Genomic DNA, 14,071 nt, shown 5'->3' with positions numbered 1-14,071 from the left:
ACCTGCAGTGATGCCAGGAGGCCCCTGAGAGCTTGGGCCTGTTTTCAATCCCCCAGGCAGGTGCTGCGCATCTTCACTTAGTGCCCCTGTGATGATATTTAGATGGATTTCTGACACCTACTATCAGCAGTAGTTTTCTCAAAAATATTTGTTGCTCCGCTACCTGTGTTTCAGATAAACAGCTGCCCTTCAGAAATAACTTACCTAAAAAAAAAAAAAAAAAAAAAAACACTCAAACTCAGCACTGTTTGAGGACACAGAGGGTGTGTGCCCCACTCTCCACGTGTTTGCTAAGTCTTGGGAAAGACTGTTCTTAGAGGAGCAAATCTGGCGTGGCTAAGTTCGGACTTTGGAGTGAATTAAACCCTCGCCACATTGGTCACCATGGTTTTGTCTTTTTTTCACTTTTCCCTAGAAGGAAATGTTCAGCACACTACAAATACCTAGCAAACACTGCAGCTAATTACAGAGGCCATTTGCTGAGAAACCAAACTGTCTTCATAGGATCCTCAAATGAAATCTCAAACAACTGCTTCTCTGATGGCCTGCAATGGACAATTTTAAAACAGAATATCTTCCTTCCATCAAACGCATCTGAAAGCACGTTCATTGTAACTCTGCCTTTCAAAAATTCATTCCGTTTCAAAACAAACTGTTTAGTCAAAGGCGAATGAAACGCTTATCTTAATAATATGCAGATGTACAAATCATACACTACCTATAGCTATCCATACACTACATATAAAGTGATCCTCGTTGAAAAAAATGAACACCTATTAGACCAGAGAGGCAGTGTAGAAACCACCAGGAATGGTATTTCAGAAACAACCAATTTAACCTGATTCCACTTGGAAACTTTTAATTAATGTAGTAGAACTGCAGTCAGTTCTAAAGACAGAAAAATGGAGGTGAGCTAAGAAGCCAATTATTAGTTATTACTAATAATAGATGATGAAAATAATAGCAAATAACAAGAACAAGGAGAATTTGATCCTCAGACTACATGCAGTCAGTCGGCTAAAGACATGGTGCCTCTCTGGTTTTGTCTGAAGAACAGCTGACTAATTTGGTAAAAATTCACATTCACTGTCAGAAAAATTGTTTCTATGATGTCCAAAAAACACACTTAATTGAATTTCTGATTGAATTGATTGTGACAGTGTAGACAGTTAATCCTATAATAATAAAATTAAAGTTTAAAAAGCAGTCCTCATGGAAAAAAAAAAAAAAGAATAGACTTAATGAAGATAAAAAGAAAAGATGCAGAGACTTGGCTCCCAGACCTTGATAACAAGATCAGAACAATTAAGATTCTATTATCAAGAAGTAAGCAAAATATCCAAGGGCCAGAGGCATTCCATGATATATAATTAGACCCAAGTCTCCATAGAGCACCCTGAAATGGAGCCTCAGTTATGGTCCACAGCAGCCAGGCTTGGGAAACAGTCAAATCTAGGTAATTAAGGATAAAAATTATGACGAAAAGAAGAGTTCAGACAAGATGTGGGCACAATTTTTGATGCTATGTTAAGTGAACTGGTTGAGTATACATGTTGATTATCCAATCCATAAATCAAGAAATATTTACTAAGTACTTACTTTCTGTGAAATATTGAATAATTGGTAGATAGCTTTCAATCCTAGAGATTGCACATCTTATCAAAGCCCATTTGTTTGGGCTTGAAGTACAAAAGTACCAAAAAAAAAAAAAAACCCACTTTTTTTTTTCCCCCCCAAAAAAAAGTTTTTAAGGGGAGGTTCCTGGTGATCTAGTGGTTAGGACACAGCACTTTCATTGCTGTGGCCCAGGTTTGATTCCCTGGTCTGGGAACTAAGATCGCACATCAAGTCACTGCACATGGCAGGGAAAAAAAAAAGTTATTTAGGAAAGAAGAGGGCTAGTTAATTAATTCATCTTTTCAAATTCTAATTCTCTTAGCCAAACAACAACAGGACGTCCATGAAGACACATGTTTCAAAGAGTGGGCCCATTCCCTGCCCAGTTTTCATTCTTTGCGCCAGTGTTAACTGAGCCCCTACAATGTAGCAGGCATTAGGCTAAATGTTCAACCATGAGCTGCCAAACCCACATGGCACGATGATACATGGAGGTTTAGCAACGGCCGGGCAAACGTGCACAAGAACAGGCTTTCCCATCAAGGTCTCAATAAGCCTTTTGGTAACCTGCATTAGGATGACTTAATGAAGGGCATGAAACAGTACTTTTTGGAAAAGTACTTAATAACAATCCCTTACTTGGGTCATGTTTATAAGTATCTTGGTCAATAAGTTTTATTCATCTAACTATAGCCTCTAGGTTTTCCTTGACAATTCTCAGTGTTGGCTGCCAAACATGCACTATCTTCTCATTTCTACTCTTTCCTGTCCAAGAACAGGTTCTATATCCAACACTGCCTTTATCCAAGAAAAGTGACCTCAAAATGCCTGGACCCATTTTAAACACTGCAACTTTTGTAGACTTCTCCCGGTTCAGCCACCGGACTGCAGTACTTTTCCCTGCTGGAATTGTATCAAACACAGTTTAGACAGGAAGGCTGTTACCTGCCCCAGTAATCAAAGGACAGCGGTGTTTGATGGTGATCTGAGTAAGGGCTGCAGTGGAGAAGGAAGAAGAGCTAGAACTGGGCAACCACACCAAAACCTCTGTGCCCATGATGAATCTCTCTCTTGTCTTAATTACTTATTGGGATGAGTCTTTGGCTCCTGTTTTCACTGGCAATGGCTGTTCAGCTATTCTCCCTTTCTTTCCAACAACGGCTCCAGTTCCCAAAGTTAAGTTAAAAGGAGCAAACAGACCTTCCTTTCACTGGCCACATTCTCTTAAATATCTTCCCCTTCTTACTTCTGAACACGAGTTATGTTTCTATCTTAGTCTACAAGAGTGAGGATGAAGAGTGAACAAGCAAAGTGTAAAATCGAGGTTTAAAAATACCGCCAGCTAGATAATCCTAACACTTTGCAGGCACAACTCTTAGATGGGAAACTATGCTAAGGTAATCAGATGCAATAATTTTAACTCATGAAGATTTCACTACCTTGTGAACAGATCACGCCCTATGATCACGCCCTTGGAGCAGATCACGCCCTATGATCACGACCGCCTCAGTCTGACTGCTGAGGGGCAACCTGTGGGACCGCTGGTAAACCACCACTGACAACCTGGAACACAACGGCACCGCAAAGTGAGCATCCTCTTCCAGCAGACCACACCACACCAAAGCAAGCTCTGGACTCTCAGGGCCTCTTCCATGTAAAGAAGTGTGAAAGAAGGGAGTGCAGAAAGGAAGAGCAGTTTTTACACTGGGCTCAGATTTCACTTAACTCTCCCCTTCTACCTCCCTGATGCCGAGCCTTCTTTATTCATTGAGAGGGGTTTTCAGGAGCAAATTCATCACCTGTGTGCAGTGATCTCATTTCCTGGGCCACACATTTTATAATCGGAATGATCATAACACTGAAAACCGCTGCACTATTACTGGTTGTAAATCTCAAGGTGGGCCACTGGATTCTGCCCCCAAAATAACAGCTCTCCATGCATCCCTGAGCTCTGACTCATTCATTTACTCCACAGACATTCACTGATTACCAAGGCCGTACCAGTTCCTGCACAGGTACTGGACCAAGGGTTCACAGGGGTGCAATCTACTCTAAGGTCCATGAAAGTTAGGGTTTCCTTCTACTTTGTAGGAAGAGATTACAATCAACTTTACTAGTTCTTCTAGCGTTCCCACTTGGTGATGAAACTTTTCCACATCTGACCCCACCATCCTGCTGGTAGAGGAAAAGGAAGAAACGAGGCATCACAGCCTCAACTGCTACCATAGAGAGCTGAGGCTTACTCACCAGCGGTCAGTGTTTGTGTTTCAAGTTTACAATCTTGGAGGGAAGAAAGGCATGCAGAAATTAGCCAGCTACAAGTAGAATGTTGTGTGATGAGTGTACAAAGGAACAGATTATTCCTGCTGGATGTACTGGGGTGAGTCTCATGGAGCAGTCAGTTAAATTCACTCTGGAAGAAGAATTTTATTTTACCAGGAGGAGCATTCTTTCCAGGACTGAGCATGGAAAGGCACAGAGGGAGGGACTCCTGGGGCATGCTTAGAATAACAAGTGGCCTGGTCCCTCCAAGAAAATATATTCTATAGCAGCTAGAAATTAAAGATGAGTTCACATAGTTCCTGGCAGAGCTGCCCAGCCATAGAAATTTAGGAAGGGCTCAACATAGAAGTTGAAAAAAAAATATTTGAAAGTATAAGGTGGGGGAAGCATAAGGAATTCAAGGCACAGGGCTTACCTACATCCCTCAGTGAGAGACTTAGGGATGAGTCCAACCTCACTTGAAGGGGCCAAAAGAGCTGGTGAAATCATTTCATGTTAAAAACCTTGCATGTGATGCCTCCTAAGGTAGGAGTCTGTACTGTATGCAAAAGAGATTCCAGAACAATCCTTCTTGGTCTTGGCTTACCCCGACTTGTGTGGATCATGTGATAATATTCACTTAAGATGGTCACCGGACTACTGACTAAATTAGTAACAGCCAGTAGGCCTCAAATTGTAAACAATTTTATGATGATGATGTAAGTGTTGGCTTGAATTGTGAGTATGTACGTCTGGCGGATCAGGAAGAAGGACAGAGAGAGCGAACCAGCTGGGTGTGTGTGGTTGCCACTGATAAGTACATGGCTACACTCAGACTAGCAGGAGAGAAGCATGGGGCCTCTTTTCACATGGCTGGCACAGCAGCAACACTTTCTCTGGCCAAGTGGACACTGGTGAACCTGCCGCTTTCTCTGAAGAAAAGAGGCTAAGCGAGCTCCCTTCCCAATGCTTTCCAGTTAAGGGTCTTCCTTCTCTCTGGGCCAAGGAGAGTAAGAGGCAGCAATAAATTAGGCTCATAATCCATCAGAAGGTGTATGTGAGGGAGTGTGTGTGCTCTTTTCTGTTGAGCGCAAGATTATGGTCAATAGGGACCCGAGGCACAGCACAAGGAACTCTAATCAATACTCTATGATAACATATATGGGGGAAGAATCTGAAAAAGAATGGATGTGTGTATGTATAGCTGAATCACTTTATCATATAACAGAAATTAGCATACTATTATAAATCAATTATACTTCAATAAAACCTTTAAATATGTAAAAAAAAAAAAAAAAAGCAAAGAATCCAAAACAGGCTAGAACTTGAGTGAGGGCCTTGGGCCATGTTGAAGATGCCCGCCTTCTGGCTTGACACGTCTAGTCCTTGACTTCTAAGGACTGCCTTTGCGAGCACAGAGGCCCTCAACAGGCAGGACATCCCCTGCTGCAGTAAAAAATGCATTATGTGCTCTCCTGTAAGCATATCTTCCTAATGCATGCCTTTTTATCCAAAATATGCTTTTCTCACATCTATATCTACTCAAATATTCCCAATTTCTCATTCACTCAATACATTAAGGACTGGTGCTAAGCCCTAAAATTCTTAAGAAGGCATAGTACCTGCTCTCAGGGAGCAAAGAGTCCACTTCTAGGTTTCAAATGTTGTGCTGATTCCAATCAGTAGTTAACGGAACAATATGGTAAAGATTTTGAAACCATAATCAGGCTGAATACTAACAATGACTGTCAAGACACTGATTAGCCATGTCTGCCTGACACTGTTGGAAGCAGGAGCCAGGGGCGGCATGTCATCTCTGGGTCTAGCTTAACATCTACCTTATTAAAAAAAAAGTCCCCAGTAATACCACTCTTCTGCATCTTACAATTCAGCGCTAGATTATATTGCAAGACACTGTTTAAGCTCATCGTGCATGTTAGTCTTCCTGCCACAGCTAGAATACAAACCCACTGAGGGTACTGGCCAATTGTGCCCCTTCCAGAATTCAAAGACCTGGGCATAAAGAAAATGCTCCCCCCCTCCCCCTGCAAAAAAAAAAACACCCAAAAACTTGTTCAGTTCATATGAGAATAATGCATAACCCTACTGTTAACTCTTTGTCATTTTCTTCAGTACTTTCAGACATGGCATCTTTGTTTTCTTGGAATCGTTTTCGTAATATCACAGAATTTGATTATACTGGATATAAGGGAAGGCTTTGAAGTTCCAGTTCTGGGAGCAAAGCTCCTGGATACCAGAGGGGATTTTTAGGGCTGCAAGAAAAGTTGCTTTGAGTTTTGAGCTCCACAGCCGGATCAAACCTAGAGAGCTAGCACTGCACCAGGTTGTTCAGAGTGTGGCTCTAAAGGCTGGTAAAGGTGAGCAACTGCAAGCCGCACTTTTTTTGGGAAAGTGGTCTTATAGCTTAATCACAATTTTTTTTTCTCTGTTAATAAATAACAGAAAATAATTTGCTGCGGAAACTAAAGTTACACTCACTTCAACTCCCTAGCTCTTTAGAAGAATATAAGGATACAAATTACTTCCAGTTGACCAAAACTAATGACTAAAGATTAAGTCACTCAGGATGAAATTTTTAAAAGTCCAACCTAATAAAGATTAGCATGTACAGACCAAATATTTATTGAACTTCTAACATATATTTAATACTTTATTACGCACTGTATACGAAGCTTATAAGCCCTCTAGGGGCCTATAATCTAGCTGGTCAATGAAAGAAATGCATGTGATCCAACTAACAAATAATGCAGGAGAGTATAATCCAGTGTTATACTGGGTTAATACCATGCCATTGCTACTAATAACTGAATTGATAATTTAGAATTTAGTTGAAAACCATGCTAATGCTTAAATCCCAAACTATTAGAGCTGCTAATACTTGTCATGCACTAACAGATCAATTTCAGGATCACTGTTATTTTTTAAACCACTGAGATGAGAGATCTTGAAACTGTCTCTAGGTGCAAAATATGTCCAGAAGCATCCATTTCAGATAAATTTCGACCCAATAAATTGTATTTTTAGTAACCATAATTTCTACAGATGTGGGCTGAGATTTATGGTTAACTTGTTTTCCAATTCAAAGCAAAGCAGCAGTTTAAAATCAGAAATTTTTAAATGTATCTTGAGCAACTGAGATAACATAGTCCAAGGCCAGTACATTCAATAAATTTTCCCCTGGTATATTCAAATTGGATTTGCTGGTAAGATATCCTTATCCCTCGTCTTTTCCTTTATAACAAGGGAATTATTCAGATAATTTAGGCAAATCCCTTCCCACTGCTTCCTCATACCAGCATCATTTTGAATAACCAAGATGAATGAGACAAAAATCAAGGTTATTTTTTCTAATACATAACTATTCAGACGATTATTTCACCTCTCCATTTCACTCTGGTTGTGAGAATAAGGCTTTAGAAGACTTTCCAGCCAGAAACAGCACTGAAAGAAATATGTGCAGGAGCAAGGAAGCCACAGTACTTCACTCCAAGGCTCCCAGTCAGTCCAATGTAAATGAACACAATGTATAAACCTCATAATCTGGAGGTTACTCATTTGGCTTAGTAAAGCGCCCATATTTTAGAAGTGTATTTTTCTATTTTAAAGCATTCATCTTAAGAGTTGAAAAAAAGTGAATTCCTTCAGTGTATTTATGAAGATATGATTTTCATACCAGTTTTTAAGAACTACATCAGATTAAAATAGAATGATACTTTAAATAACTGTTTATTCTAAGATTTCTGCTCAAATACTTTCTCTTTCTTGAACTATCTATTTAGCTCAAGAGGAAGTGGGATTGGTGCTAAACCCAGATAGACCATTCCTCCTGTCCTAATTCCCCAAACAATTCCCAATTCTCCCCCTCACAATGTGCTAGAAGGCCTGGTGAAAGAGGTGATAATACCATCTAAAATTACCCTCCTAGGTACTCTTCATCATATCCACAATCAAGACTGAGCAACTTGTAAATTTACATTCCAAAACCCAGGGGCACAGCTACCAATAGGACCTCATCCCTCCTCAATCTTTGTCTTTTTCTTTAAACAAGAAAACCTTATGTTAATGGGGAGATTATTGAAAGAGTCTCCTTGTAAGCTCATGAATGCCACTTCAGACTTTACAGAAAGCAGAGCTCTATGAACGGTACAATGGAGTCAACTCATCTTTTTGAAAAGCTCAGCATCCGTCTTGGAGAAAATCTAAAATTGTTCCAATTCCTAGGTCTGTTAAAACATAATGAGCCCATGCTTATGTGAGTCTATGGCACATCCATACTTGGAGGCAAGTTTACAGCACAGAGGGTGGTCATGTTGAAAATCAGGACTAAACCTTGACATTGAATTAGATAATTTATTTTTTCAAATATTCAGTAAAATCATCAGCTCATTCTGAAGGATTTTCTTCTCATTGATGTATGTGAAGCAAGTACCTTTAAAACAAAACAGCTACGTAAACACCAAGGACCCACATAAAAATACAGTCATAGAAATTAAAATTTAACAAAAAGCCAAATACGAAGAAATGCTAAAGATTTCTGCAGATTAACAGTATTTTGTTAATTACAAAAAAAAAAAAAAAGGAGGGGGAGTGGCTGGAAAAAGCTATGTTTACCAGAACATTTTAAAAGCTGAGGAATAAGTTATTAAAAAGAACATTCTGGAAAACTAAAAGAAGGCAAACCACTCTCAGCATTAAAACTTTTCATAGTACTCCTGATATGCACAACTCCAGAAGCATTGTAATCTATGTAAATGGTGCCCCCTGGAGTTGTGCCCAAAGGATCCCATACACAGAATACAATGTGATTAGTACCTCATAGAGTTAACAAAGCAGCTGTACTTATTTGATAAAGCAAAAGGCAAGGCACATTAGGATACTTTAGTGTCTTCAAATTTATCGTTGTGTAACATCATTTTAGGGTATGTCAAATGTCTAAATATTGAATCACACTGTTTTGAATACTGGAATCTACTAGTTAATTTCTTAATACTGAAATGAGCTGATTATAAATTTGTATTTGGAATAAGCCCTTCACTAAACAGGTCAAAGAGAGTTAAATTAGAATCTCTTCAGTGTTTTAAATTATGTAAATGGAAATATATGTTTAACAGAAAAAACACTTTTATATATTTGCAAGAGGTGGCCAGGTGTTAAGACTACTGCTTCTCTAGCACTAGTTTTGAGTGTACATGGGCTAAGTCTAAGTAAGCCAGTTGCAGAGATCAGCAAAGCAATTCCAGTTTTAATCAAGGAAAGAAAATAATTTCTTCTTTCCTTGATTAAAACTGGAACTTGCTGCCAAAAAGGAGGAAAGGAGATGTAAGATACCTCTAATAGCAGTTAAAAAAAAAAAGTGAAACTTTTTTTTTTTTTTTTTAACACTAACATGTGAAGAGACTTTGAAGAGCTCAGACCTCCCAGAATAAGAGAATTGCTAGAAAGTTACTTGGAATCACCCACAGACAATAACTGTCGGTGGTTTCATTTCAGGCAATGGGCTTGTGCCAAAAGGGACTGACATCTTGATGAAAGGATCACCAAAAAGTTGTGAGAATTTTTTCCATGAGTAAGAATCCTTCCAAGAGCAACAAATGGTGATTTCTCATTTTGCCACCATACATAAACGACAAGTGTAAGAAATTAACAACATGTAACAATGATTCGAATTTGTTCTTCTGCATTCAAATCGTTCCAACTTTCATTCTTGGCTTTGGCACACATACTTGCCTTCCACAAAGCTCACTCCGCTCACTACTACGCAAACAGGATATTTATTCGTTGAGCCTGATCTATATGGCTAGTTTTGGCAGAGTCAGTGATCAAATTGATGTTTAACCAAACTGGCCACCTGACATATTACAACAAACATGAATGTTCATGGTCTATCTATGGTGACACAGAGGGTAAGGTTCTGGGATAAAGAGCTAGAAGACAGGTGTTGTGGCCATTCACAGTAAAAGATAATTAAATAAACAAAAATACTTTGCAGCACTTTATTTTATTACCATCCTAGAACTCTATATGACAATGGCTAATTAGGAATTTAATGTAAAGTTAGGAACCATCTGCACGAAACCCATTGATTAGTTTAATTTTCTGTTCATCCCTCTTGCCTTCTACCTTAATTTCTTTAACTTGGTTGTTATCAACCTAAGACCAAGCAAGATCTATTTTATTTGGTGCTTTGATACACACCTGCTGAAATGACAGGTGAGGGAAACACAAAAAATAAAGAGCTTCCTTCTTAACAGAATTCAGACTGAACTCATTTAATTTGTTCTGATTCATTTTTCTCCCTGGAAGCTTATACTTGGATTGTTCTCAAAGAAAACATCAAGTATATCAGATTCGATTTTGATTCATTAAATTCCACCCTCGTTTAAAAGAAAAAAGTGAAAACTAAATTTGGAAATCACACACTCTAAAGTGGCAGAGAGGTGTTTGAAAGAGCATAAACAACTGCAGTAGGACATGTTGTACCTAACTGAACATTTTCATGACATTTCTTTATTTTTTTTTCAGTTCAACTTTATTTCCATAGAGGAAATTTTTCATAGAGGATAAATATACTTATTCAACTGTTTTTAATGTGCATCTCATCTACTTCTTTAATCAGTCATCAAACACTAAACTGCCTCCTCTGTGGATCATAATGCTTGTCAGAAACAGTACCACTTTCATTTAGAGGATAACATGCTTATCTTCTAAAACTGAACAGATGTCTCTCATAAATGAAGGTATAAATCAACAGCAACAACAAAACACTAATTATACTGGAGATACAATAGACAGTGTGAAACAAAATACAAGTCCATCTCTATGTATATATTGCTTTTAAGGATAACAGATCCTATAGCTGTTAGATTAGTTCCACACAGACTCCTACTTTGGGGATAAGTTCTTGGCTGTCTCTAATAGAAGACCCATTGCTTTGTTTGAGCCCTACGGCTGCCACCTCTGCTGTGCATGTCACAACGCATCACTCTTCTTAAAGAACAGAAGGGCTTCTGTTGTTCGAATGAAATAAATCTTCACTTCTGAAAGGGGAATTTCAGCTTTCTATTCAAAACGATTAAAAATCAAAATACCTAATTTCTAATTCACCACATGCAATTTGTATTGCAAAGCTCCCCATGCTGGAGATAGAACATTTGAAAGGTCAGATGGGGTAGAAACAATGAAGGGTTCAGGCGGGATGAAGGTGGGTGGTTGATATTTACATGGAATAAAGACTGATAAGAAGCACCTGAGAGTCTTCTCTGATGACCAGTTCTTACCATTTTGAGAATCCTTAACAGTCTTGGCCTTGTACCCTCCCTCTCTTCAGTCCAGGGAGACCAAGCAACCTGCAAAATATGTTTAAATACGGTAGACAAATTGCCTCACCACAGGTCAGCAAATGAGAAATGCCTGTTTAGAGGTTACAGACAAATAACCATTTTCTGTGGTTAAGCTAAGTTACATGCAAATTATTGTAATCACTGGGGTTTCTGAAAGAGCTTTTCAATCAGTCTATAGGCTTACAGAGAGGACAAAGGGAGCCCTGGTACCCAGGTTTGCAGAGTCCTGGGCTACTCTTAAGTGTTGGGTTCATCTTTAAATTGCAGGAGTTCAAAAGGTTTAGCAACTTAAAAGTAGAACCAAGTGATAAAAATAGATTGTTTTCTGGCTGCTCTTTGTTCCCAGACATACTACTGGCAGTATATTTGCAATCAAGACAGCAGAATAGGAATCAGCCTTCCACCCTGTAGTGTAATGCCTCAGAGTGGATATTTTTGGAAATGGCACTGCATTACATAACCTTCCGTGTTTAAAAAAAAAAAAAAAAAAACTACACTGGGGGGAAAAGTCGGGAATATACACCATTATGCCCTTCTCCCTAAACCAAACAAACATTAATGTAATGCTGCAGTGATTTTCCTCTCAATCTTTGTGTCATCAGAACACAATTCTTTTGTTAACATAAGTTATGACAAAAATTAGGATGAATGGAGAAAGTAAAAGTTCTCTAACAGGGTATCATAAGCTCCTTGAGTTTTCCTACAACAGTATTATAGATACATATAAATGCAAATCAGATTATCATCATCATCAAGCAAAAAGTAGTCATTTGTTTTTAAACCCTCCCTCCCCTAAAGTTCAACTGCTTTATAAGAAAATGCAGAAAAAAGTGCTGCAAGATCGAATGCATGGAAAGACCCTTGGAGGCGACAGCAGGTTTGAAAGAGTAATAAAGTCTAAGGACAGAGGGACACAAATTCTTTTTATAAAAGGGGAAGGGGGGGAGGGCTTGCATGCACCAAAGTGCATCTAATGCAAAGAAAGAAAACAGTTCCTAACAATGCTTCATGTCCAAGAACAAAAATTAACCACACCAACAAGCAAAAAACCCCACCCCTTTTCAAAAGAATTCTCCCTCTTAACTTGTGCATTAAAAAAAAAAAAAGAAAAAAAAAAAAAAAAAAGCCCAAGTTAAATTCTAGCCTTAATGCACCAGGACGAAAATGCCAGAATTTCTCCAAGCTACACGCTTCAGTTCTTTAAAATTTAGTGGGAAGAAGCATGAACTCTGCAGGGTTGAAGGGTCCAGCTAAGAGCAACGGCAAGAAATCGACACAAAAGAGAAAGCGCTCCCGGCCGGGGATGGGAATGGCATATACTTACAGACAAAAGCCCCGCTCCCTGTTCACTCTCTCCTCTCTACACCTGAAACACAAATGTGGATGAAAAAGGGTATCATGCTAGAAAGACAGCTGGGGGTGGGGGGAGGGGGCAGGGGGAGGGAAAAGGGGTGGAGGAAGAGGAGGGAGGAGGGGGAAGGGAAACAAAACCCAAGCCGGCTTCACTTCCAAGAAGTGCAGCCTTGGAAAAAGAAGGAGGGGAAGGTCTCCCTGCCTCGCTCTCTCTCTCTCTCCCCAAGAGTGTGTGTCTCTTTCTCTAAGAGTCAGTTTCTTTCTCCCTCTCTCTCCCTCCCTCTCCCTCTCTCTGCTGCTGCTGCTAGTGTGCTAGTGAACAATGAGCTAATTCTGATGGGCTGGCGTGGCGCCAGCGCCCCAGCCTTCCTGCCACTGCGCTGCCTTGGCGGAGCCAGACTGCTTACTCGGCAGGAATCGGCGACTCCGGGCCCGGTCGGCGAGCAGCCAACGCGCGCGCGCCCCGGTCCCCGGCACCCCGGGTGCCCCGCGCGCCGCCCCCACTGCGCCCGCCCGGGCCCGGGGGACAAAGGGGCCGGCAGATCAGCGCGCTGCCCTGGCCCCGCCCCGGGAGCGCGGCGCGCACACACCCCGGCCCAGCCTCTCCCGCCCCTGGCAGGCTTCTCCGCCTCGACGTGCGGTTGCTTTTCAGACAAATAAGGAGGCGGAGGAGGCGGTTTGGGGGCGCGCCAGGCGTGAAGGCGGCCAGGGCGCTGCACAGCCCGGCAGCTGGCCAGGGCCGCAGGGAGAGGCGGCGCGGCCCGTACTGTAATAATAAACCTGCAGCAGAGGGCATCTGAGGGAAAGAGGACGGCGACGGGCGGCAGCCGCCTTCCCTTTTATGTGCCTGTCCCGAGCGGATCAGAAAATGGTGCCCGCGGTGGCGCGGAGCCGCACACAGACACACAAAGAGCAGGCTTTGCACGCGATTGCGCACGGCCCGGGTCTGCCCCGCCGGGGACGCGCGCCCTGCTCCCGGCCGCGAGGAGCGGCCCGAGCACCCCAGCTACCCTGTGGCTGCGCGCGCATACGTGTGCACACCCGCACACCTACACAGTCACACGCGTGCACTGGGACACATGCGTGCACAGACATCAGGAGCTGAAGAGCAGAGATCTGGGGTGATTAGCTCAAAGATACACTCCCCTGATGCTCCCTTCTTCCATAAAGGACTTGGCAGGTTCCCCACTCCCAGCCCCAAAGGAATTGTACTTTTTAAAACTGGAAATTGCTTTTTTTAAAAAGGTTTTTTTGCACTTCCGATTTTTTAAAATCATTTTTCTTACTTAAAAGCTGATTATCTTTTCATAATAATGTAAAAACTCAAAATATTGCTACAGATTTGAACCAAATGGTTTTGTTGCCAACCAAATAGGATCTAATTTTATGGTAAGTGTCAGATGTTTGAAGGGAAGAGTATTTCCTAATTAAATTGCTTTGCCAAGGGATAAACAAAAAGATATAAAGGATCATAATGT

General features: G+C 40.9%; 1 protein-coding gene across 3 annotated transcripts in view; it reads right to left on the bottom strand.

Moving 5' to 3' along the window:
• NREP (neuronal regeneration related protein) overlaps window positions 1-12,823 on the bottom strand; it is a 29,416-nt gene extending 16,593 nt beyond the window's left edge. The window contains exons 1-3 of one of the 3 annotated variants that reach the window (XM_021084632.2): window positions 12,796-12,823; window positions 12,565-12,606; window positions 11,178-11,246 (exon numbers count right to left, since the gene is read on the bottom strand). In XM_021084632.2, the coding sequence (XP_020940291.1) occupies window positions 11,178-11,180 (3 nt within the window). In that variant the 5' untranslated portion in view covers window positions 11,181-11,246; window positions 12,565-12,606; window positions 12,796-12,823. Of the gene's footprint in view, window positions 1-11,177; window positions 11,247-11,450; window positions 11,667-12,564; window positions 12,622-12,795 lie in introns of those variants that run through there. The other 2 variants (XM_021084634.2, XM_085014316.1) reach the window with 2 other exon arrangements.
• Window positions 12,824-14,071: the final 1,248 nt, after the last annotated feature.

The sequence above is a fragment of the Sus scrofa genome, chromosome 2 (assembly GCF_054392235.1).
Source record: "Sus scrofa isolate SSC_HxYL_T2T_F1_AM1 chromosome 2, Sscrofa_HxYL_maternal_Yorkshire_Landrace_v2.0, whole genome shotgun sequence".
NCBI lineage: Eukaryota > Metazoa > Chordata > Mammalia > Artiodactyla > Suidae > Sus > Sus scrofa.
The sequence above is the reverse complement of the archived record's forward strand: the minus strand, read 5'-3'. Positions and strand labels throughout refer to the sequence as shown.